The sequence below is a fragment of the Onychomys torridus genome, chromosome 21, assembly GCF_903995425.1.
Source record: "Onychomys torridus chromosome 21, mOncTor1.1, whole genome shotgun sequence".
NCBI lineage: Eukaryota > Metazoa > Chordata > Mammalia > Rodentia > Cricetidae > Onychomys > Onychomys torridus.
This window is the reverse complement of record NC_050463.1, coordinates 33,030,365-33,052,923: the sequence shown is the minus strand read 5'-3', so window position 1 is coordinate 33,052,923 and position 22,559 is coordinate 33,030,365. Positions and strand designations below refer to the sequence as shown.

The 22,559-nt window shown below is 48.7% G+C and overlaps 1 protein-coding gene across 4 annotated transcripts in view; it reads right to left on the bottom strand.

The window, feature by feature from the left end:
- Positions 1–22,559, bottom strand: part of Ift172 (intraflagellar transport 172) — a 44,584-nt gene that overhangs the window by 15,002 nt on the left and 7,023 nt on the right. For all 4 annotated transcript variants that reach the window (XM_036170712.1, XM_036170713.1, XM_036170714.1 and 1 more), the window contains 18 exons: positions 21,345–21,559; positions 20,335–20,458; positions 19,868–19,963; positions 18,875–19,036; positions 18,466–18,519; positions 18,183–18,286; positions 17,929–18,014; positions 13,799–13,911; positions 12,884–13,051; positions 9,535–9,671; positions 9,203–9,310; positions 3,328–3,412; positions 2,978–3,070; positions 2,080–2,157; positions 1,639–1,887; positions 1,443–1,521; positions 1,117–1,237; positions 795–939 (listed from right to left, as the gene is read on the bottom strand). In XM_036170712.1, the coding sequence (XP_036026605.1) occupies positions 795–939; positions 1,117–1,237; positions 1,443–1,521; positions 1,639–1,887; positions 2,080–2,157; positions 2,978–3,070; positions 3,328–3,412; positions 9,203–9,310; positions 9,535–9,671; positions 12,884–13,051; positions 13,799–13,911; positions 17,929–18,014; positions 18,183–18,286; positions 18,466–18,519; positions 18,875–19,036; positions 19,868–19,963; positions 20,335–20,458; positions 21,345–21,559 (2,217 nt within the window). The remainder of the gene's footprint in view (positions 1–794; positions 940–1,116; positions 1,238–1,442; positions 1,522–1,638; positions 1,888–2,079; positions 2,158–2,977; positions 3,071–3,327; positions 3,413–9,202; positions 9,311–9,534; positions 9,672–12,883; positions 13,052–13,798; positions 13,912–17,928; positions 18,015–18,182; positions 18,287–18,465; positions 18,520–18,874; positions 19,037–19,867; positions 19,964–20,334; positions 20,459–21,344; positions 21,560–22,559) is intronic.

Genomic DNA, 22,559 nt, shown 5'->3' with positions numbered 1-22,559 from the left:
CAACGGGGGGATAGCGGAGAGCCTGGCACACCACTTTGTAGTAATACTGAAGAAAAGAAGAGAGCAAGGAGAATGTGCCTCTAGGAAGAAGCGAGATTGAAGCGGAGCAGAGACAATCGTGTGTGTGTGTGTGTGTGTGTGTGTGTGTGTGTGTGTGTGTGTGTGATGCACGTGTGTGAAGTATGGGCATGTATGTGTGTGTGATGCATGTGTGTGGTGTACGCACGTGTGTTGTATATGTGCATGTGTTAGGCACACACATAAACATGAAACAAGAGGTGAGAGTGTCTGTCTTGTTTCTTTGAGGCAGGGTCTCTCTCTCTCTAAAGCTGGACCATGTGATGTTTAGCTAGGCTGGTGGCCAGCAAGCCCCAGGCAGGGAATCCTCTTGTCTTCACCCCCCACAGCTCTGGGGCTCCAGGTATGTGTAGGACCACGTGGGTGCTGGTATCTGAACGTAGGTTCTCTCCGTGGTATAGCAAGTGAGACCTTGACCACTGAGCCATCTATTCACATTTCTGCCCTGCAGGACAATCTACTCTAGCTATGCTGAAGTCATTCATGAAGAATCACTTGAGCTGGCACAGGAAGAGAGCTGGAGCTCACTCTGTCTGGGGAATGAGGCAGCATCTGGGTCATGCTGGGACGGTAGAGAAGTGAGCCTCCTCATTCATAGTGACGTTGTCTGAGCCCCAGCTAGAACAGCTTGGTGAGCTGCCCCACATCTTGATCTAGGGGACGTCCTTACTACCCTGCACTGCATTGCCTCAATGCTGCAGAAGGGGACTTCTTACCTCATACTCCTGCAGAGATGCATAGTGCTGGGCCACCCGAGGGTAGTATTTAGATGCAGTGTTCCGATCCTGGAGGTCTAATATATAAATTGCCTTCTTCCACTGGCGGGCACCCAGGGCAGCCTCGATGGCTTTAATGGAGCACCTGGCAGAGTCAGGCAGAACATTCACTATGTGAGGTGGGAGGAGGAGGAAAGGAGTGGGGACCCTACACACATTCTAGCCCACATTTTGAGATCTCTCCCTTTAGGCTGCAGCTGCCATCCCCTTCACCACAGTTTCTCACTTCATGCCCAAATCCCTGTGCCCTGTGCCCCCATACCTGGCTTCAATGTAGTGGTTGATGGCCGCGTCCAGCTGCTTCTGCTGCACCAAGTAGTCCCCCCAGGCCTCCTCCAGCCTCACAACCTCCACGGGGAAGGCCAGCCGAGCCAGCTCAACCGCTACCAGGGAAGCAAGAGGCACTTGGCTCAGAGTTCCAGGGATGGGACCCAGGGAAACAGGGCAGGGAGATGAAGTTTGGAAGAACAGGGGAGAAGCGGAAGAATTGAAGCCAGTCAACCGGAAGGGATGCCCCCAAGGAGGTGCTGGGGTACTGGATGGGCAGGAGTGTACAATGGCAAAAGACAGCTTAGGAGCAGCTCGTACCTTTCATGAACGCATTGCCTTTACAGTAGCACTCAAGGGCCCGCTGTGGGTTTCGGATCTTCTCAAAGAGATCACCTGCCTGTCAACACATACAAGACTACAGTGAGAGAAGCCCACTGAACTTCCCTAAGAAGGAACGCTGGCAGTCAGGGAGAGCTGTGTGGCCTCAAGGGCCAAGCAAAGGCAGTCCACATACCCTTTCATAGAGCTCCCCCTTGATGAGGGCCGTGGTGATGTGGTCCACCAGCTCCGTGTTGGCCAGAAGCTCCTCACGGGTCAGCACCAGGCGCGCAGCTTTGGCAGGGAGCCCTGCTTTGAGGTAGAGGCTGATGGCTGCCAGCCCATCCCCTTGACTCTCCTGCAGCTCACCTGCTCGTTCCTCTTGCTGTGTGTCCATTAACCACTGATAGTAATCCCTGCGCAGCTTCTCCAAGGCTGGGTGTCCCTGGGTGTGCACAGAGGGAGCGAGGAATGCCATATCTCTCCTGCTCCTGTGTGACAGTGTGGCTCCTCCCAGGGCACCAGTATGTTAATTCCTCACCATATCAGCCAGCCCCAACCCCATTCCAGATCCTATGGCTTCCTTGGAAAGGTTTCTCAAATTGGTGACAGCAAACTGTGAAAACAGAAACAATACCTTGGCCTCAGCCACAGCGATGCACTCGTCCCAACGATGCAGCTCCTGGTACATGTCCATGGCCTCCTCAACAGCATTCTAAGGGTACCACATGGAAGAAAGAACACACCAGGAAGGCAGGGGGTCAGTAAGTCCTGCTCAGCATGACTAAGATGCCAGGCACAAACTGTTCTCTGTGTGTGCACTGAAATCTGAACTGAGTGCCTTGCACATGTTAAGCCCATGCTCAACCACTGAGCTATGCACCTGGCTCCAAGGATGGATTTACTATCAACTACAAGAAGCTTAAGATTCTGGGCTCCTTGTTTGCACAAGTACCCAAGGCAATTTATCTTAAAGAAGGCTCCTCAGACTGTATAAGTTTTGGGCTCCACAAAAACTTGGATCTGCCGGGTAGCAGTGGTGCATACCTTTAATCCCAGCACTTGGGAGGTAGAGGCAGGCGGATCTCTGTGAGTTCCAGGCCAGCCTGGTCTACAGAGTGAGTTCCAGGACAGGCTCCAAAGCTACACAGAGAAACCTTATCTCAAAAAACCAAAAACCAAACCAAAACAAAACAAAAAAAACACTAAACAACAACAACAAAACTTGGATCTACCCTGTGCACAAGAATTGCAAAGACTTATAAATAAACAAATAAATAAAATAAAATGTTGCAAAGGCAGGTTCTGGAGTAGAGAGGAGCTAAGACACTGTTTTTGGGAGGAAGAAGAAATTAAAGACCAAAGGTGAATGCTTGCCTAGATAAAGACTAACTAACACAGAGGAGGAACCTAAGGAAGGCATGGGGTGAATGCCCCAAACCTGAAAGTTCTCTCCAAACTTTTGGAAGATGGTCTTTCATTTTTTCTCTCTTCCCCAAATCCTCTCTTCCATTCTGTCCCTCTGCTCCCATTACCTGTTCCAAGAAGATCATCTCTGCCAGTTTGTAGTTCTTTTCCAGCATGGCTAGCCGCGCTCGGACCTGATAGAAGTCGGTTCCTTCTCCTCCCTACAGGGAAAAGGAGGTTTGGCCATTCAGCGCAGGCAGACACAGTGTGGCCGGGAGGTTAACAGATGGGAGAAGCTAGCCATCTTTAAGGGACTCAGAAGCCTGAGGTTTCACAGGCAATTCCAAAGTGGTCCAACTTTAGGGATGAGGGCTGGGCAGGGTAGAAGCTAGAGAGGCTGGAAAACTAGGAATCACAAACCAAAACTAACAGAAACTTCAGCTTGGGAGACTGAATGAGTCAAGAGGATGATACTTGCATATTCCCTGGACACCTGATCTGCGATCTCATTGGTCTCATGCAGGAATCGAGCTTTCGCCACGTGACCCAGAGCAGAAAAGCACCTGTAGCACGGAGGCAATAATACCAAGAGTTACATTACTACAGGACTGTCATTGAGTCACTGGTTCAACACACATGGAGTGGCATCTAGTGTGTGCCCCGCACTGCGGTCACAGAAAGCCCACGAGGAACAAGAGGATGAAAGCCTTGCTCTTGGGATTTTCCATTCCTGTGGAGACAGACAGAAGGAGAGGATGAGAAGTAAAAGGAGCGTGGTGATACTGTCATCAGTGGCTGAGGAGGCCAATACAATTGCCTGGGACCTGACTACAAGAAGCAGCTAGTCACTGGCCAGGCAAAAATATGCTTGTGGCTACAAAGTGGCAAATCTGTTAAGGGGTAACCAAGAATTCTGTCATTGGATTTCAGGCCTGCCCCACAGGAGGGAATTCACATCTGGTGCTGTAAAACTGGTCCAAAATCCATGACTGGGGAATCACAGGCCTGGTCAGGAAGCAACCGCTGTTATTTTTTTGCTAAATGTACATGATGTGCCTGTCAGGTTGCCTTTTAAGTAATTACGTTTTGCCCATGGACCAGTGCTGTCTGTGGTCAGTGTTGGTCAGGGGAGCTTCTGTGTGCAGTGGGCACATGTAACTGCCGGGACATAACTGGTCAGGGTGATGACAATAAGTGACTGTTGAGTGCTCTGCCATACACGGGACGTACGTAAGGCATGGAAGGCTCAGGGAACGTCATGGAAGAGGGGGTGGGAAGAACGTAAGAAAGAAAGGGTGGGATGCTGTCTTCCAGGCATGACATGACTATGCCATGTGGGGACCAATATATCCTGTTATGGGGATAGAGACACTCACGGGGTCCCACCCTCCCTCAGGAGCTATGTGCAGTGAATGGTTGGTGTGGGAGGGAGAGACACTTTCTTTAGTGGTGTGGCCACTGGTAAGGTGCCCACGCTCCTGCAAACAACCCCTCACCCAGAATCCTGTAAACAACTCTAAAGAAACTCACTGAATCATTAAAAGCAAAAGGTACGAGGGGAGATAGCTGGGAAGACAGGGACCAGAGAAGGGACAAGAGAGGGTAATGGGTAAATATAAAAATACATTACAACACCATAAGGAAACCCATTAGTATGTATGGTTAATATCTGCTAGCAGAAAAATTTTAAGAGAGTTAGTCATGGCAAGATGGGGCAGAGGGAATGGCTATGCCACACTCCCAGCAAGGATGCGTAGGGCATGCTCAGAGCCAAAGGGTGCAATGTGGTAGAAACTGATGGGTAACTAGCTGACCAGAGCAGGGAAGACGCAGACGTAAACACTTGCAGGGCTACTGGCCACAGCAAGCGGTCTAGCTTTTACATGGAGTAGAACAGTAAACTATTGGAAAATTCTAGGCAAAAACCAATTTTACAGCATAATGGGTTTTTGTTTTATTGACAGGGTCTCACATAGGCCAGGCTGGTCTTGAACTCATTATATGGTCAAGGAACTTCTGATCCTCCTGTCTCCACCTCCCAAATGCTGAAATTCCAGGCATGTGCTATGATGCCTGGTATACGTGGTGCTGGAGACCTAAGCCAGGGCTCACACATGCTAGGCAAGCACTCTATCAACTGAGCTCCTGCCCCAGCCCTCTAACAGATGGTTTTTTAAAATTTAGTTAGTATTTGTTTGTGTATGTGTATTGCATATGTGTGGATGCAGGCATGCTATGTTGTGCATGTGGGGGTCACAGACTAACATAGAGGAGTTGGTCCCCTCCTTCAACTATGGGTTCTGGGGATTGAACCCTGGTCAACAGGCTTGTGCAGCAAAACCTGCTAACCACTGAGCCACCTTGCTGGTGCTACAGTTGATGGTTTTAGAAAAGTATTTGCTGGGCGGTGGTGGCAAACGCATTTAATCCCAGCATGCGGGAGGCAGAGCCAGTGGATCTTTGTGAGTTCGAGGTCAGCCTGGGCTACAGAGTGAGATCCAGGGCAGGCTCCAAAGCTACACAGAGAAACCCTGTCTCAGAAAAACATATATATATATATATATAGTGTATGGGTGTTTTATCTGCATGTGGTCTGTATACCATGTGCATGCGTGATGTTCCCTGAGGCCAGAAGAGGTCATTGGATCCCATGGATCTGGAGTGACAGAACTGTAAACTGCTGTGTGGTTGCTGGGAATCAGACTCTGAACCTCCGGAAGAGCAACAAGTGCTCTGAACTGCTGAGCCATCTCCAGCCCTATGGTGATATTTTATTTGTACTGAAATGTGATTTTATTGGTATGTTAATAAATAAAGTTGCCTGGGGGTCAGAGCTAATAGCCAGCCATAGCAGAAGCTTTGCGGTGGTGGCACACACCTTTAATCCAGTACACATGACAGGCAGATCTCTGTGCATTCAAGGACACAGCCAGCATGGAGACACACGCCTTTAATCTCAATACCAACCATACAAGACCTGGAGGTCTGTACAGTCAGGCAGTGGTGAGGAGGTCATGTGGTTGGGTTTACAACCAATGAGAAGGCAGAACAGAAAGTCTATAAAAAAGACACACAGGAAGTTAGCTCTCTTGCGGAGGGAAGGACAGCAGCGGCAGTGAAGGGTAAGGTTTTCAGCTCTTAGCTATTACTCTGACCTCTCGGGCTTTCATCTGTGCACTGGCTCTGTGTTTCTTAATGTAACAAGATGGTTACATCTACACAGCCCTGACTGAAAACAAAAAAGGACAGGTGTAGTGGCACATTTTTTTTGTTTGTTTGTTTTGTTTTTCGAGACAGGGTTTCTCTGTGTAGCTTTGCGCCTGTCCTGGATCTCACTCTGTAGCCCAGGCTGGCCTCAAACTCACAGAGATCCACCTGGCTCTGCCTCCCGAGTGCTGGGGTTAAAGGCGTGTGCCACCCCCGCCCGGCTGGCACATGTTTTTAACCTCAGCACTGGGAAGTGAAGCATGTAACTGAGTCCCTGCTGTGTGGTGAACAGATTGTGCAGCACAAGGCTAATATCAGTGAGGCTAACGAAGAGGCTTTCGTGTGACTGAGGGTAGGAGTCGGTGGTGGTCTGCACTAGTGGTAGTATGGCTAGGCCAGATATCAGACGTGGAATGTGTGTGGAAGACTAAGCCCGAGGCTGGGATGGAGCTCAGCTGGTAGAGCACTTGTCTAGTGCTCACTGAGCCCTGGGTTCGATCCCCACCACTGTATAAACTAGGCGAGGCAGTGCAAGCCTGTCATCTTTGCACAGAGAGGTAGAGGCAGGAGGATTGGAATTCCGAGATCATCCTTGGCTACAAATGAAATTTGAGGCCAGTCTGGGCTATACAAGACTTTGCTTAAAAACAAATCGGGCTGGAACAATGGCTTAGCAGTTAAAGCATTGGTTGCCCCTGTAGAAGACTAGAGTTTAACGCCCAGCACCTACAGGTGGTTCACAACCATCTGTAACTCCAGTTTCAGGGGAGCTGATGCCCTCGTCTGGCCTCCATGGGTGCCTGGCACACATGGTGCCCAGATATATATGCAAGCAAAACAGGCATATACATAAAAGTAAAATAAATACACCTTAAGTAAAAAGTAGATAGATATATTGATGGACGGACGGACAGACAGAGCATACATACATACACACACACGTAGGCAGGTAGGTGGATAAGATGGAGGCTTTAGGACTTGCTGATGGTCGACATCGGCCAAGGGAGGAGGGTAGATATGAAAAAGCTCAAGGACGCTTCCCAGGAGCAGCTGGTGTTGACTGAGCACTTCCATCATGAGCCTCTGCACAGCCCCCGCTCCTCACCACCATTCCTACCATCACCACCGCCACCAACGCTCCTCACCATCATTCCTACCATCACCGCCATCGCTCCTCACCACCATTCCTACCATCACCGCCACCACCAACGCTCCTCACCACCATTCCTACCATCACCACCAACGCTCCTCACCACCATTCCTACCATCACCACCAACGCTCCTCACCACCATTCCTACCATCACCACCAACGCTCCTCACCACCATTCCTACCATCACCGCCACCACCAACGCTCCTCACCATCATTCCTACCATCACCGCCATCGCTCCTCACCACCATTCCTACCATCACCGCCACCACCAACGCTCCTCACCGCCATTCCTACCATCACCACCAACGCTCCTCACCACCATTCCTACCATCACCACCAACGCTCCTCACCACCATTCCTACCACCACCGCCATCACCAACGCTCCTCACCACCATTCCTACCATCACCACCACCACCAACGCTCCTCACCACCATTCCTACCATCACCACCAACGCTCCTCACCACCATTCCTACCATCACCGCCACCACCAACGCTCCTCACCACCATTCCTACCATCACCACCAACGCTCCTCACCACCATTCCTACCATCACCGCCACCACCACCAACGCTCCTCACCGCCATTCCTACCATCACCACATCACTCTTGTTTGTAACATGTGTGGTCAACACTATCATGAGTGTCCCGTTTTTTATGGAGAAAACCAAAGCCCCGGGTCGGCAAGGGTGAGCAACCTCCCTCAGTTTGTACATTTGGAGAGCTGACCAAGGTTTGAACTGAAGGAATCTGAGATCCCAACTGTGTCTGTTACCTCTGTACCACACCCAGGACAGACACAGAAGGCATGTTAAAAACTTGTGGGCAGGCTGGAGAGGTGGCTTAGTGGTTAAGAGTGCACTGCTCTTGCAGAGGACCTGAGTTCAACTCCCCGTACCTACTACATAAGGAGACGCAGGACTGCCTGGAGCTCTAGCTCCAGGGGATCCTACACCTCTGGCCTCTGCAGGAACCACACTTACGTGGAGATATCCACACACAGACGCACACATACACATTGTGGTGGTCTGGATGAGAATGCCTCCCGCAGGCTCAGATGTTTGAAGACTTGGTCCCCAGTTGGTGGAATGTTTGGGAAGGATCAGGAGGTGTGGCCTAACAAGGAGTGGCTGTGTCACTAGGGGTGGGCTCTGAAGTTTCAAAAGCTTTCTGCCATCTCCAATGCTGTCTGTTTGCTGGTTCCAAGACACGACTCTCAGCTGTCCAGGCCACTGTGCTTCCCCTAAACCATCGTAGACTCTAACCCCATGGAACTGTACGCCCATTTTGTGCTTTCTTTTGTAGGCTGCTTTGGTTATGGTGTCTTATCACAACAGTAGTAAAGTGACTGATACACACCCACTTAAAAATAACTAAATCTTAAAAAATTAAAAACTTGAAGAAAATCTCTTGGGCTGGGATTGCTGCTCCGTGGCAAAGGGCTTGCCTGGTAAGCATATAGTCCTGGCTAGATTTTCCACATCATAAAACAGAAGAAAACGAATATGTGAACAGCAACAGTGCAAATAAGAAACAAAGTCTTAAGGGAGACGCTCACAAAGAAGGGGAAGCAAAACTGTGAGGGCGTATTCGGAGCCAGAGGGGTGGCTCTGCAGTTAGGAGCGTGCACTGCTCTTTAGAGACTGGAGTTTGAGTCCAGCACCTCCAGCAAGGTGGCTCACAGCTGCCCGAAACTCCAGCGCCAGGGGACGGGACACTACTCTCTCTGACCTGGGCGGGCACCTGCGCACATACCACACACTGACATTCTTATACACAGAATTTAAAACTATTTTTTAAAAGATATATTCTTCAAATGTAAGATGGGAGGGAGTTTGGAGTAAGTGCACCAGGGAGGGCTCAGACTGTTGGTGGTGTGTGTGTGTGTGTGTGTGTGTGTGTGTGTGTGTGTAGAAGCAGTGCCTCCACACAGGACAGGAGCAACCCAGAGGTGAGCCCCACTCCCTGGCCCCTGGTTCCCCGCGGCTCTCACCTCTCGGCAGTGTGGAGCTGCTTTGCCTCCAGGGCCAGTTTGCTCAAGGTTTTCCACATTGCCTCTGTTTCTGGGGTCATCTCCAGGGTCTCCAAGAAGGCCGTCGCCCTGGAGGGGGAGGGAAACAGAGCACAGGAGTCAAGTAGGGTCTGGAGAGGCTGAGGGACGCTGGCGCTGGGGCATGAGGAGGGAGGAGAAAGGCCAGAAGTATTTGCCCGTTTTATCTAGGCTCCTCCCATGACTGCAGGGCCCCAGGGAGCGATGGCAGCTAGGGGGTCACTGCAGGTGTCCCTAGACACCGCCACACTGGTTGTGCGCGTGCAGCCTCTCACCGGGCGTAGTTGCCGTCATCGATGGCTGTTCCAAACTCAATAAGGCCCTCGTCCAGGGTGTAGGCAACTGTGGTCACACCTTCGGTCACCATCACTTCGGTTTTCCCTCCGCCTCGCTCCAGACCTACAACGTCACCCTGCACAGGCCCCCCCACCGCCCAACGCCAGGTCAGCGCTTCTGCCCATGGAGCCGCAGAGCCGGCCTGCCCCCACCAAACCCAGGGTTCACCCCCAGGGAAGTACAGTGGTCTTGTTTCTTATCGCTGTTTCTCTCAGGCTGATAAAAATGCCCGAGCTGTGGCAATAAACAGAGGTCAGCTCCAGTGCCTGGAGGGATACCAACAAAGAGCGGCATCCAGTTCTTCAGTAGTATTACCAAGACACGTGTGTGTGTGTGTGTGTGTGTGTGTGTGTGTGTGTGTGTGTGCGTGTGTGTGTGTGTACACCTGTAATGTCTGTACTTGTGTGTCTGCTTGTAGACATGTGGGAAGGCCAGAAGACAAGCTCAGGTGTCGTTCCTGGAGGCTACCACCTTCTCTTTCATAAGCTAGGATCTCGGCTTGGCCCTGGGACTTACCAAGTAAGCAGTGCTGAGCCCCAGGGGTCTGCCTGTCTCTGCCTCTCCAGCTCTGGGATTGTAAGTGTGTACCGTCAGGCCTCCCAACTCCTTTTTTTTTTTTTTTTTTTTTTTTTTTTTTTTTTTTGGAGACAGGGTTTCTCTGTGTAGCCCTGGCTGTCCTGGAACTCACTCTGTAGCCCAGGCTGACCTCGAACTCACAGAGATCCGCCTGCCTCTGCCTCCCGAGTGCTGGGATTAAAGGCGTGCGCCACCAGCGCCCGGCAATTTTAGATTTCTAAAAAGTTTAGATATTAAAGACAGCAGTTATAGATTATGCACTGTAATAAAATTACACAGGACTTATTTAAAGATATAAAGATGACATGGAAAATGAAGTAAGGAAAGACTATGGCGTGGCCGGGCATACTAGAAAAACGCAATCGAAATTTTATGAAGTGAAACCTGTGACATTGAACATGGACAAGTTCCCCGCCCAAATTTAACTCTGGGGTGGGGGGATATCTGAAGACGTTCTCCAGAATGTTCAGGGGGCAAGAAGGAGGAACAGAGAAGACGCTGAAAAGGCAAACGAGACAGAACAAGACATGTAGCATTTGCTTTGTTAGAATTCCTGGGAGAAGGGCGGCTGAGAAGTCCCCAAGACTGAGGAAGATATGTGTGTTCGTAACTAAGGGAAACACAACAGACGCTGAGCGGAATAACATTCCAATCCATATATAAAGGCTGGGTACAGCTCAGTACTAGCACCCACATTAGACAGCTCACAGCAGCCTGTAACTCCAGCTCCCGGGGATCTGGTGCCCTCTTCTGGCCTCAGCAGGCGCCTGCACTCATTTGCACACAACATGCAAGTTAATTATCGGGATAACATGTTACAAAAAGCTAAAGCCAGGTGGTCTGTAATCCCAGCACTCGGGAGGCAGAGCCAGGTGGATCTCTGTGAGTTCGAGGCCAGCCTGGGCTACCAAGTGAGTTCCAGGAAAAGGCGCAAAGCTACATGGGAGAAACCCTGTCTCGAAAAACCAAAACAAAAAACTAACAAACAAAAAACCCAAAAAGCTAAGAAGAGTTAGGTGTCAGTCAGATACTGAGTCCAAAGGTGTTTTTAGAACAAAAGCTAAACAGAACCACTTTCGGATCGTCAAAAACCAAGAGATTATAATCTTCCACTAAAGGACATTCACCACAGGAATTTCTAAATGATAGTCTCCAGGAAGAAAAGTCCCGAGGGGAGACATCGCAGGCAGACAGAGAAAGAAATCGCCGGAAGCAAGTCTAAACTCCACACAAGATGATGATGTCATGAGCCATGTGTGGCGGCCCATGCTTGTGATACTAGCACTTGGGAAGGCAGAGGCAGGAGGGTCCAGGCCATTCAGGAAGGAGGGAGAGAAGGAATGAGAAAATGAAAATGAATGATGACTATTGGAGGAGGAGGAAAAGCTGAGCCAGGCTTGGTGGCACAGGTCTGTAATTCCAGCCCTCAGGTACTTAAGAGGTGAAGACAGGACTATAGAAAGCTCAAGACTAGCATGGGCTATGTAACCCGACTATATACCAAATGACTTTTGAGCTGGAGAGATGGCTCAGTGGTTGGCTCTTACAGAGGATTTGGGATTGGTTCCCAGCACCCACATAGCAGTTCCATGGAACCTGATACTCTCTTCTAGTCTCCATAGGCACCAGGCTTGCATGTGGTACACAGACATAAATGTAGGCAAAACAAACACATAACATAAAAATAAATATTTTCTAAAAAAGAACCCCCCAAAACCAAAAACCAAAAAAAAGAACCCAACAAAAAACAAACAAACAAACCAAAAAACCCATCGAAACTAAAGGTCTACTGGAAACCCATTGCATGTAGTTTAAAGTGCGTGGTAAATACTTGTATAGTGTGCCTGAAGCATGCTGGGTCTGATCCCAGCACAGAAGCAACAATGAAGACCGGAACTAGGAGCTGGAGAGAAGGCTCAGCAGGCAGAGGCACTCACTGGCCTGTATTCAATCCCAGGACCCACATGGTGGAGGGAGAGGACCGCCTCCCACAAGCTGTCCTCTGACCTCCACATATATGCCATGGTATTTGTGAATGTGTGCATATACCTACACACAACATAAATAAATGTAATTTGAAAATCTAAAGGTAGCATTAAAATACTGGACCACCAAAGGAAAAGGGCGGTAATCAAAGTCAGAGTCTTTCAAGGTCCTTATGAGATGGTTACATGCTGGCTAACTTGAGCCTTCAAGTGCCTGTTAAGGTTTCAAGGATATCTCGAACAGATTTTGGTGTGTGTGTGTGTGTGTGTGTGTGTGTGTGTGTGTGTGAGAGAGAGAGAGAGAGAGAGAGAGAGAGAGAGAGAGAGAGAGAACAGTGGAGAGTGTTTTATGTGTAATTTGAGAAAGGAGAGATTCCAAATGGCCTATAACAGTGAGCCAGCACAAGGATGAAGGCATGGAACCATCCCTCCTACTGGGGTCTATCTTCTAGACTAGAAAGAACTCCCTATGGTGACTCCACACAGTCCCAGGGCCACTGGAACCCACGTGGGCTCATCTCTGGGAATGTAATACGAGGTCAGGAAACCCAGGCCAGGACAATCCGGGGCCAGGCCACTATGGGGAGGGAGTGAAAGCTCTGCTTGCCAGTTTCATCATGGAGATTATGGGTGGTGGGCAGAGAAAATCAAGCAGCCTTCACAGACTCCTCCACGGGGCTCTGACTAATTAGATGAACACATCTGGGGTCTCCTGGTGTCAACATACCCTGATGGAGGACATGGTGACTCTCTCAGGTGCCTCAATGTTGTACCATACACACAGGCTGTTGCGGTTCTGAGCTACCAGCACATCACTCCCGGGAACCCACTGCACGTAGGAGCAGAAGTTGAGGATCATTGTCTTAGAGCAGCTTTCAATATCATACAGATGCAGCTGGAGGAGGAGACAGCACAGTTAGGAGGCGGTGTGGTGATGTCATCGATTCTGTCCATTCCCCTGTGGTAAACGACCCACCAGTTAGTGATATACTGAGGTGCCACCCTCGAGTCGATGCTAAGTTGGTATATCCTGACTCTGGTCAAGTATGAGATGACCAAGCAAGCTAACACCTTCATTCAAGGTGTGGTTAGGTGAAGGCCAGACTTTCGTTCTTAGAGTAACCCTGGGCCAGATTAACAGGCAAGGCTCCCAAATAAAACTAAATGAGCCGAAGGTCTGCAATGCAGTGTGGCTCTCACCGAAATGACCAATCGAAAGAGAGGCCCCCTCTGGTGATGCCACACTGAGAAGAGAATATGGAAGTGCGGGGAGGGGCTACTCAAGCCAGTGCCACACCTTCAGCGAAGTGTGGCTGAGGCACACTGGTGGAGTGGGACTGGGCCCAGGTCAGCCAGACCCGAGGAGAGGGCACAGCTTCGTGAGGACAGATTGGTGAGCAGTCAGAGAAGCCAACTCTGGAGCGCCCTCCCTGACTCTGTCCCCGTCAGAAGACAATCTCCTGCAGGGTACCTCAGACAGGCTGTGACAGGGTACAGACTACTCTTTGTCCCCTTCTGCTATGCCCATGGCATCTGGAACCAAGGACTCATTTCCTGCCTTGCCCCCACAGTCCCTGATAACAGTTTCTGTCATGCCCTTTATGGACCAGCCCAGGCCTGAGGTCCTCCTAATCCCTCTCACACGAAGTTTCCGGTCCCTGAAGAGAAGCTTGTGTCCAGTCTCATTAAGTTCCAGCCAATCCACACGGCTCTCGTGACTGATCGTACCAATGTTGTAGCCGCCAATCAGATCCACTGCAAAGAAGAGAGGGTAAGAAGGGTGATCCCAGCCATGTCTAGGGCTGCACTTATCTGTAGAATGCTGGCCTTATAATCATGTTAGGCTTTAAGAACATTTTATTGGGCTGGAGAGATGGCTCAGAGGTTAAGAGCACTGACTGCTTTTCCAAAGGTCCTGAGTTCAATTCCCAGCAACGACATGGTGGCTTACAACCATCTGTAATGAGATCTGGTGTCCTCTTCTGGCTACAGTCATACATGCTGTATACATAATAAATAAATAAGTTTTTTTTTTTTTTTTTAAAAAAAAATTGGGGTACCAACAGGGAATGCAAATGATAAATACTGCACAATTTTTCTAGGATGCTTAAAAAACTGGTTTTCGTCAAGCATGGTGGTACATGCCTTTAATCCCAGCACTCAGGAGGCAGAGGCAAGTGGATCTCTGTGAGTTCAAGGCCAGCCTGCTCTACAGAGAGAGTTCCAGGACAGCCAAGAACAGCTAAGGCTACACAGAGAAACCCTGTCAAGGAACTTGTCTGGAATTATAGATGTTTTACTTTGACTTTGTAGGCAATTAAAAGATCTAATGGAGAAATGGTGGTACACTGCAATAACCCCCAGCCTTCAGAAATCTGAGGCAGAGAGAGTGGGAGTGGGCGGCCAGGCCCTTCTATGTCGGCCAGCTCCTGCTACCTAGTTTGACCCTGTCTTGAATAAACAAATAAAAAAGGGTGAGTGTGTCACTGGGTACCAGAGAAAGCTGATGAATGAAATGACCTTGGTGACGTCACACTGGCTCCAAGGAGTGCACAAGCTGAGACGGACAGAAGGGAGCCTCTGAGCAAAGCCAGGCTCAGTGCAGCTGAGTGGCTCACACCCACAGTTCGAGCACAGGGCAGAAAGGCCGAGTCAGGAAGATGGCCAACTGGAGACCAGCCAGTACACAGGCTGGTAACTTGGAGACATAGAAATTATGACAGCAGGCATGGTGACTCCTATCTACAATCCCAGTACTCAAGGGTAAAGCCAATCTGGGTAACTGGAGACCCTGTCTCCAAACACTGAAAAAGAAAACAGCAACCAAAATCGAGCCAGAGCAAGCCATGTTAGAGCTGCAAGGATTCCTGGGAACACTGAAATTGTATGCAAAATTTGACGTTCATGCATTTTTTTCTGGAAAATGTCTATACTTTTCATTACATGAAAAGGAACTGGTGACTCAGAAAATTGAAGAACTATGTCATTTTACATATATTGAAAATGCCCCCTGAGGAGTGAATGGCCTTGTCTGAAGTCTCATAGTTTACCATTGCCACTAGAAACTTAGGCCTCCTGGCCTACATATCATTCCCACTGCAGATACCTGCATTTCTGAGCTCAGATGTAAAATGTAATATTCATGAAACTATCTTAAGAAGAGGCCCATATGTATATGAAAGTTTGATTTATGACAGGGATGGCATAACAAACTAGTGGGATTTCAATAAATGGTTAAACAGATGGAGAAAATAAAGTTAAAAACCCTACCCACATCACATACAAAAATAAATTCCAGGTGGAAAGCAAGATTTAAGAATGTTGAAATATGGGAGGGAGTAAGGGGAAAAGTTGTTAGATGAGACCTCAAAAATCAGCAATTATTTTTACTATGATTTTGGCACTTCTGGTGATTGAACGCAGGCCTGCCATGCAGTCTACCACCAAGTTATATCCCTAGACTCAAATTTTTTTTAACTAAAAATCTATTGGTTACATTTTTATTTGTTTGTTTTTATTTTGCAAGGAGCACATGTGGATGTCAGCAGACAACTTACAGGAGTCAGTTCCCTCTTGAAGGAACTGACGTCAAGTCATCAGGCAGGGTGGCAAGTACCTTTAGATGCTGAGTCATCTCATTAGCCCCCTAAATTAATTTTTTTTTTTTTTTACCTTTCTAGAGCTTTATTGAGAGAGAGAGGGAGAGAGGGAGAAAGAGGGAGAGAGGAAGAAAGAGAGGGGAGAGAGGGAGAGAGGAGGAGAGAGAAAGAAAAAGAGAAAGAGAGAGACCGCGGAGAGAAGAGAGAAGGGCCCTAAATTAATTTTTAAAGTGCTTGCTGCAGGGCTGGAGTTTGATCCCTTAGAGCCACATGGTGGAAGGAAAGGACCCACTGCGCCTCAGGTTGTCTTTTGACTCCCAACTGAATGCCATGGCACATATGTCCCCAAACCAGTTCCGTGACATAAATAAGTATAACCAATTCTTTAAATGTCTCAATAATAAAGATACCTAAAAGAGAGAAAAGTCAAGCCACACAGAGTGGGAAAAAAAACTACAATGTAAGTACCCATCAGAGGCTACATACATACGCAAAAAATTTCCCATCTTCAACAAAACACTTGGCTTTCACAATGCATTTGGGATAAGAACTGGCAGGTCACAGAAGGGGAAATCCAAGTGATTAATAATAAATGCAATAGCATTTCACACACGCCAGGCATTTCAGGTCCTGGAGAGGATGTGGAAGAGGAGGAATTCTAACTGGGAGAGGAACTGAGGTTGGTCAACCTCTCTGGAGAGCAACGGGAAACACTTAGTGAAGTTGAAGACACAGCCCCTCTGTGATTCAGCAGTTCTGCCCTGAGCACAGACCTCAGCAAGAAGCATTGCTATGATTAAAAAACAAAACAAAACAAACAATGAAAACCCCCAAACAACTAGGGGTTAGAGAGATGGCTCAGTGGTTAAAAGTATTGACTGCAGGGTTGGGGATTTAGCTCAGTGGTAGAGCAATTGCCTAGCAAGCACAAGGCCCTGGGTTCGATCCTCAGCTCAAAAAAAAAAAAAAAAAAAAATTACTGGCTGCTCTTCCAGAAGGCCCAGGTTCAATTCCCAGCAACCACAGGGCAGCTCACACTTACCTATAAGTCAAGTTCCAGGGGTCCCAATGCCCTCTTCTGACCTCCAAGGGCATAAAGCATGTACATGGTACACAGACATACATGCAGGCAAAATAGCCATACACATAAAATAAATAAACCTTAAAAAAAATTAACACTCAGCAGGGTGTGATAGCACACACCTTTTGTCCCAGTACTTAGGAGGCAGAGGAAGTAGTCTCTGAATTCAAAGCCAGCCTGGTCTATAGAGTGAGTTCCAGGACAGCCAGGGCTACACAGAGAAACCCTGTCTCAAAAAAAAATAAAACAAAACAACTAAAAAGAAAAAAAAAAATTAACACTCTAAATGCCCATGAGTAAGAGATGAGGGAAAAGACCCAATGTAAATGCATCGAAATGTTAGGACTCCACAGACCTAGGCATGGGTAAGCACATATTAACGACATGCCATGACGATCAGCAGCTCGTTTATTAAACGAGTGTGGCAGGCAGGGGTCTAAGTGCTCCCTCTCTGGGAGTGAAGAAACGAAGAAAGACTAACTATGGGAGGCTCACACTGTAGCAAGTACAGCCAGGGAGCTGGTGCCAGAGTCCCATTGGCACAGCTATGCTGTGTATGCACGCCCGTCTCTACACTTTCTGGAGGATACTACGCTATTCTCCATCCTTTCTTCCATGCTTGTAGCATTTGGTGATACAAATTACAAAGTTAATATTTATAAATGAAACACTTTTGAAATGCAAATTAAGTTTCTATTGTTATTAGTTACTAATAAAAGATATAAAAATACAGCCCTTCCAGTTCTAAAGAGTCTATGATTTGATGATGCCTACACAGGAAAATTCCTAAATTTGCTGATAATTCTTCTCTACTGTTCACTACTTGCTGACCCTATGATATATAATTAGAGAACATGGAAATTAAATATATAGGCCTAGCTGATAGGCCTGTGCATTTATATATCCATAGCTAGATGCTTACATAAAGACATACCCACAGGGACTTAAATATTTCCTATAACTACTGTAAAAATGAGGTTATGTGTACCTGGTACCTTTCAGATTCCTGGACTTGTCAGTGAATGTGATCCTATGATACTGAAGTGCAATACAGGTATCTGTTTCCGTATTAAAGTGATAAGAGCATCTTACCTATAGCAATAGTCTTAATATCAACAAGATAAGCCAATTTCTTGTTATCTTCCATTCCTCGCTGGCACCTCTCATTGATACGGACGCTGCGACAAGAACAAGCCGAGGTAAGATGGACTCAGCCTGGGGGCTTCTGGACGGTTCTGAAGCACCACGCGGGATGACATTTTTAGACTGATCTGGGGGCATACAGTTCAGAGGTTCAAAAGGAGTCCTTCTGGATTGCAAGGGTTCAGAGAACCTTGTGAGGTTACCTGATGAGGTGAGGGTTCATGAATTCAGTGCGCACCGAACCCAAGGAGTCATTACTCCCATACTCTACCAGGGTCAGCTCGCCGGCATTGAAGATCATGCACACCTGGGGAGGACCGGGAAGGAGGCGTGGAGAAGAATGGAGGAAGGGGCACTGCGGTTCAGGACGGCTTCTCCCTCACCTCTCCCTTTGCCGGCAGTCTCCCCATGCCCTGCCACCCACCCCTCTGACTAGGAGCCGGAATGAGGCTTAGGAAATGGTGGGGGGAGTCAAGTTCTACTCACATTCTCATTTTCAAAGAAGTACTTTTCATTGCCACCAGATCCCTGCCAGGCTATCTGCAGAGTGAGGAGAAAGCATCAGAGGCAGTGTGGACAAGTGCCCAGGACAAGGCTGGAAGGATGTCAGTGGGGAGGAAGAGGGACGGCGGTCCAGAAGGCGCTGACGTTACACAAAAGATGCGCTCATCAGATTCTTGCCCTGGTCCCCACATTTCTGAGAGATGGCGGCAAAAAAAAAACCAGTCCAGCTATGGAAAGTGATACTCCAGGAGTCTATACCTCTCACTATCGAAACGAGGTCACCAGCATCAGAACGGTTTCCTTTGGGGATCCTACCCCTTGGGGCCCCCGTGTCTCCAGAATTAGCAAGCCAAGACATCCCATTACCCACCTTACCATTCTCGGTTCCTACCTCGCTGAGGCGGTTAGTGTTCAAGTCTCCGAGCAGCAGCGTGTCTGACGTGTGAGCTACCAAGTACCGTTCCTTGCCCAGGATCTTCACCTCCTCTACCTCATAGCCATAGTGGGACTTGAGCACCACCCTGGTCCCTGAAGACAGGTTCTTCACTATCACCTGGTAAGGGACAAGGCCAAGATTAGATTCTCTTTCTTTTTCTTCCTCTTCTACTTCTGATTTTTTTTTTTTTTTTTTGAGACATGTAGCCCTGGTTGGCCTGGAACTTGCTATGTAGTTCAGGCTGGCCTCAAACTCACTGGCCACATGCCAGAACCCAGTATCTCTCTCTCTCTCTTTTTTTTTTTTTTTTTTTTTTTAAGATTTTTAATTATGTATGTAGGTGTGTACAAGGGTGAGTGCAGAAGAGGGTACTGGATCCCCTAGGGCTGAAGGTACATGTGATTGTTGTGAACCACTTAACACGGGTGCTGGGAACTGAACTCATGTCCTCTTCGAGAAGAATAAGAGCCATATCTCTGGCCCTGGTACAGTGTCTTCCAGATAAATCACCTCCGTATTCTGAGTCCTTAGCAGCACTAACAACAGCAGAGAAAGGATAAATGTTTCTGGAGCGAACGGAAAGATAAGGAACACACCAATAACGGATGCAGGGAAGGACAGGGGGAGAGTGAAAGTTTGTCTCTAAGACGACAGAGTCCTGGAGCTTTCTGGTACCTTGTGATCCTGCTCATCGACTCCTCTAGTGGGCAGTGCTGGGGAGACAGCTTTACACGGGACTCTTGAGCCTGGTGCTTAAACCTTTTCTTACAATGGGCCAGAACAACTCTACGCCAGGAAGTCACCCTGACACTTTCTGTTCCCTAGGCCAGCTCTGCCAGGGGCGATGAAGGTTGAATTTGCCTGTGGCTGTGGCCAGCAGGTGGGGAAATGTTACAAGGACGGGTGGGCCATGAGCGATCTCAGCATGCCAGGCCATCGGCTGCTCACCTGGCTGGGTCCCACATACGTCAGCTCGAACTTGTTCTTGTAAATACTCCTCCGGAGGCAACAGTCAAACTGCTCCACCCCGCCACAGAGTGTGCCCTGAGAGAGAAAGGACGGTGTGGAAGGCGGGGCACGGGTGTGCTGGCACAGGACGGTGTCTAGATACACCCTCGGGACCTCAATCCTCAGGCTCACAGTGGCCAGGCTTTGGACATATCCGAAGAGGACTTACAGGCATCACATGTGGATTGGATAATGAGGGAGAAATCGGGGTCCCCTGGACAAGTGTGTCCCTTGAGGTCTCCAGGAAAGTGTAAGTCTCCCTTTCCTGCCTTTAACAGCAGCTTTTTAGGTTGAAGTCACAAGGCAGCTGAAGCAGCTCTTGTGTCACAGTGGTGCCTTGGCACAGGGAGCATTTTAGTCGAGTTTGGAGACAATCGCCACTACAGAAAGGAGCGAGAACAACACACCGCACAGAGTCGTGAGCCGTCCCGCTTCCAGGCCAAGGCAGTGACGGTGTATAAGTTGGCAATCTCCTTGGGCTTGGCCTCTTCCCAGATGCTTCTTCGAGGACTCCAGTTGAACACCCGGAGTCTAGAGAGGTAAAGAGTGAAAATAAGCTGGTAATGAAAGGGAACCGACTCACTCCATAAGAAGGGGAAGCAGACGCAAAAGGGGTGAGCAAGGCAGCCCAGCGGGGAGGGTAGAACGGTGCAGAGGAAGTCAAGGCAAAGGGAACGGGGCAAGAAGATGGATGCCAGGTGTGGTGGCATACACCTGTAATGCCAGCACTCGGGAGGCAGAGGCAGGAGGATCACTGCAAGTTTGAGGCCAACCTGGTCTACCGAGTGAGTTCCAGGCTAGATGGGCCACAGAATGAGAGCCTGTCTCAAAAATCAAAGACAACACAAAGGCCGGAAGAAGAGAAAGCAGGACAGCAGGACAAGTGAGACAAACAGACTGCCAGGAGAGGGAAGGAGGAAAAACAAAGTGTAGCAGGTGAAGAAGAAAGGCACGTAATAAGACACACAGGACTGAAAGGCCACAAAGGCAGACAGACAGGGAAGAGGGGACCTGACCCCAGCTGCTTAGCTGCTGCTTTGTTATTCATTCATTCATTCATTCATTCATTCATTCATTCACCCAACAGTGGCTATACGTTACATGCCAGATGCCAATGCAGGCACTGGAGAGAAAAAGATGGCTACTCAGAGTTCTTCTGAAGAACCCCTCAAAACAGAAGCAGTGGGGTGAACTCAAGTCTGAAATGGGGACACGGAGGATGTGATGGATTCTGCTGTGGGATCCCAGGCTGTGGCAGCAGCACAGTGCATTTTTAAGCCGCCAGCATGCCAACGGACGGCAATCTGAGAATCCCTTTGCACATGGCTTCTGTCCATGCTTCTGCTGTGATTCAGGACAACTTGGCTAGTGCAGAGAGTCCACAGAGAAAGATGGTGCAGCTGGACGGGGGACCTACCTGTCATAACTGCCCAGCACGACAGACTGGCCTCCAGGACTTGCTGCGGCTGTGGTGAATTCCCGTTCCTGAGGGTCACGGCTATAGTCGAAAGTCTGCAGCACGTGGCCTTCCTTCCCATAGGCCACGATCCTCCGATCACAGCCCGCAGCCACAATGCTGTTGGTTGCCCAGGCCAAGGCATAGGGTGGGCATGGATGGCTAACCAGCTTCCCCTGAGACAGAACATTTCAATTGTACTTTGCAGATGCCACCCTAGAAACTCCTCAACCTCCCAGCTGATCCACACACTCTTGACCATCTCACCCTGAAAAAAAAAAAAAAAAAAAAAAAAAATCTTCCTGCCAACATTTCCCAACACACGCTAATTCTGAAGACTTCACAAATTGTCCTTGGGCCATGAGCACACACATGCCATATGTATATACTTGTTGACCTTGTACCCACAGTGGTGTTGGAGATCTCTGGTATGTACCAGTAAAGCCACCCAAAGGGAGCCAACACACAGTAACCTATACTGTCTAGGTCCAAGATAGCACATGGCTTCAAGGAGGGCTAAATACAATTAATTACACAGTTAACTCACAATGTAAACAGTTCAATAGTACTGAAATATACAGAGCAAAACATAAACACTTCCCTTTATGTCTATCTTTCTTTTTCCAAGAAAATAGTTACCTCTTTCATATTTTATTGATTTGTGTGTGTGTGTGTGTGTGTGTGTGTGTGTGTGTGTGCATTTGCATGTGTGTGCACATCTGTGCTTGTGTACACATGGTTGAAGGGCACAGGATATCTTGCAGAAGTCACATCTGTCCTTGCACCTCGTGGGTCCTGACAGGTTTGGCATCGGGCAGCTTTACCTGCTCAGCCAGCTTGCTGGCCTGTTAACTAACTTCCTTCGGATGTCTGTGTGTTACGTAAACATGTATATATATACACACACGCATTTGTGTATATGTGTCTATTTACATAAGTGGAAATCATTTTCACTTTCTGCCCCCCAGAGTCTTTCTCCCCCTCTCTCAAGGTCCCTTCCACCCACTCCTCCCTATAAATAGTGAGCTCTAGCCTCCTGAACGCAGAGCTCTGTGGCGGCACCCAAATGCTTCTCTCCAAGATCGCACTCTCCCAGCCTCCTCCCCCAATACCTCAGCCTCTCCCCCTACCCCGCCCCGGAGGGCTCCTGGAATGTCCACCCCACCCCAGAGTTTT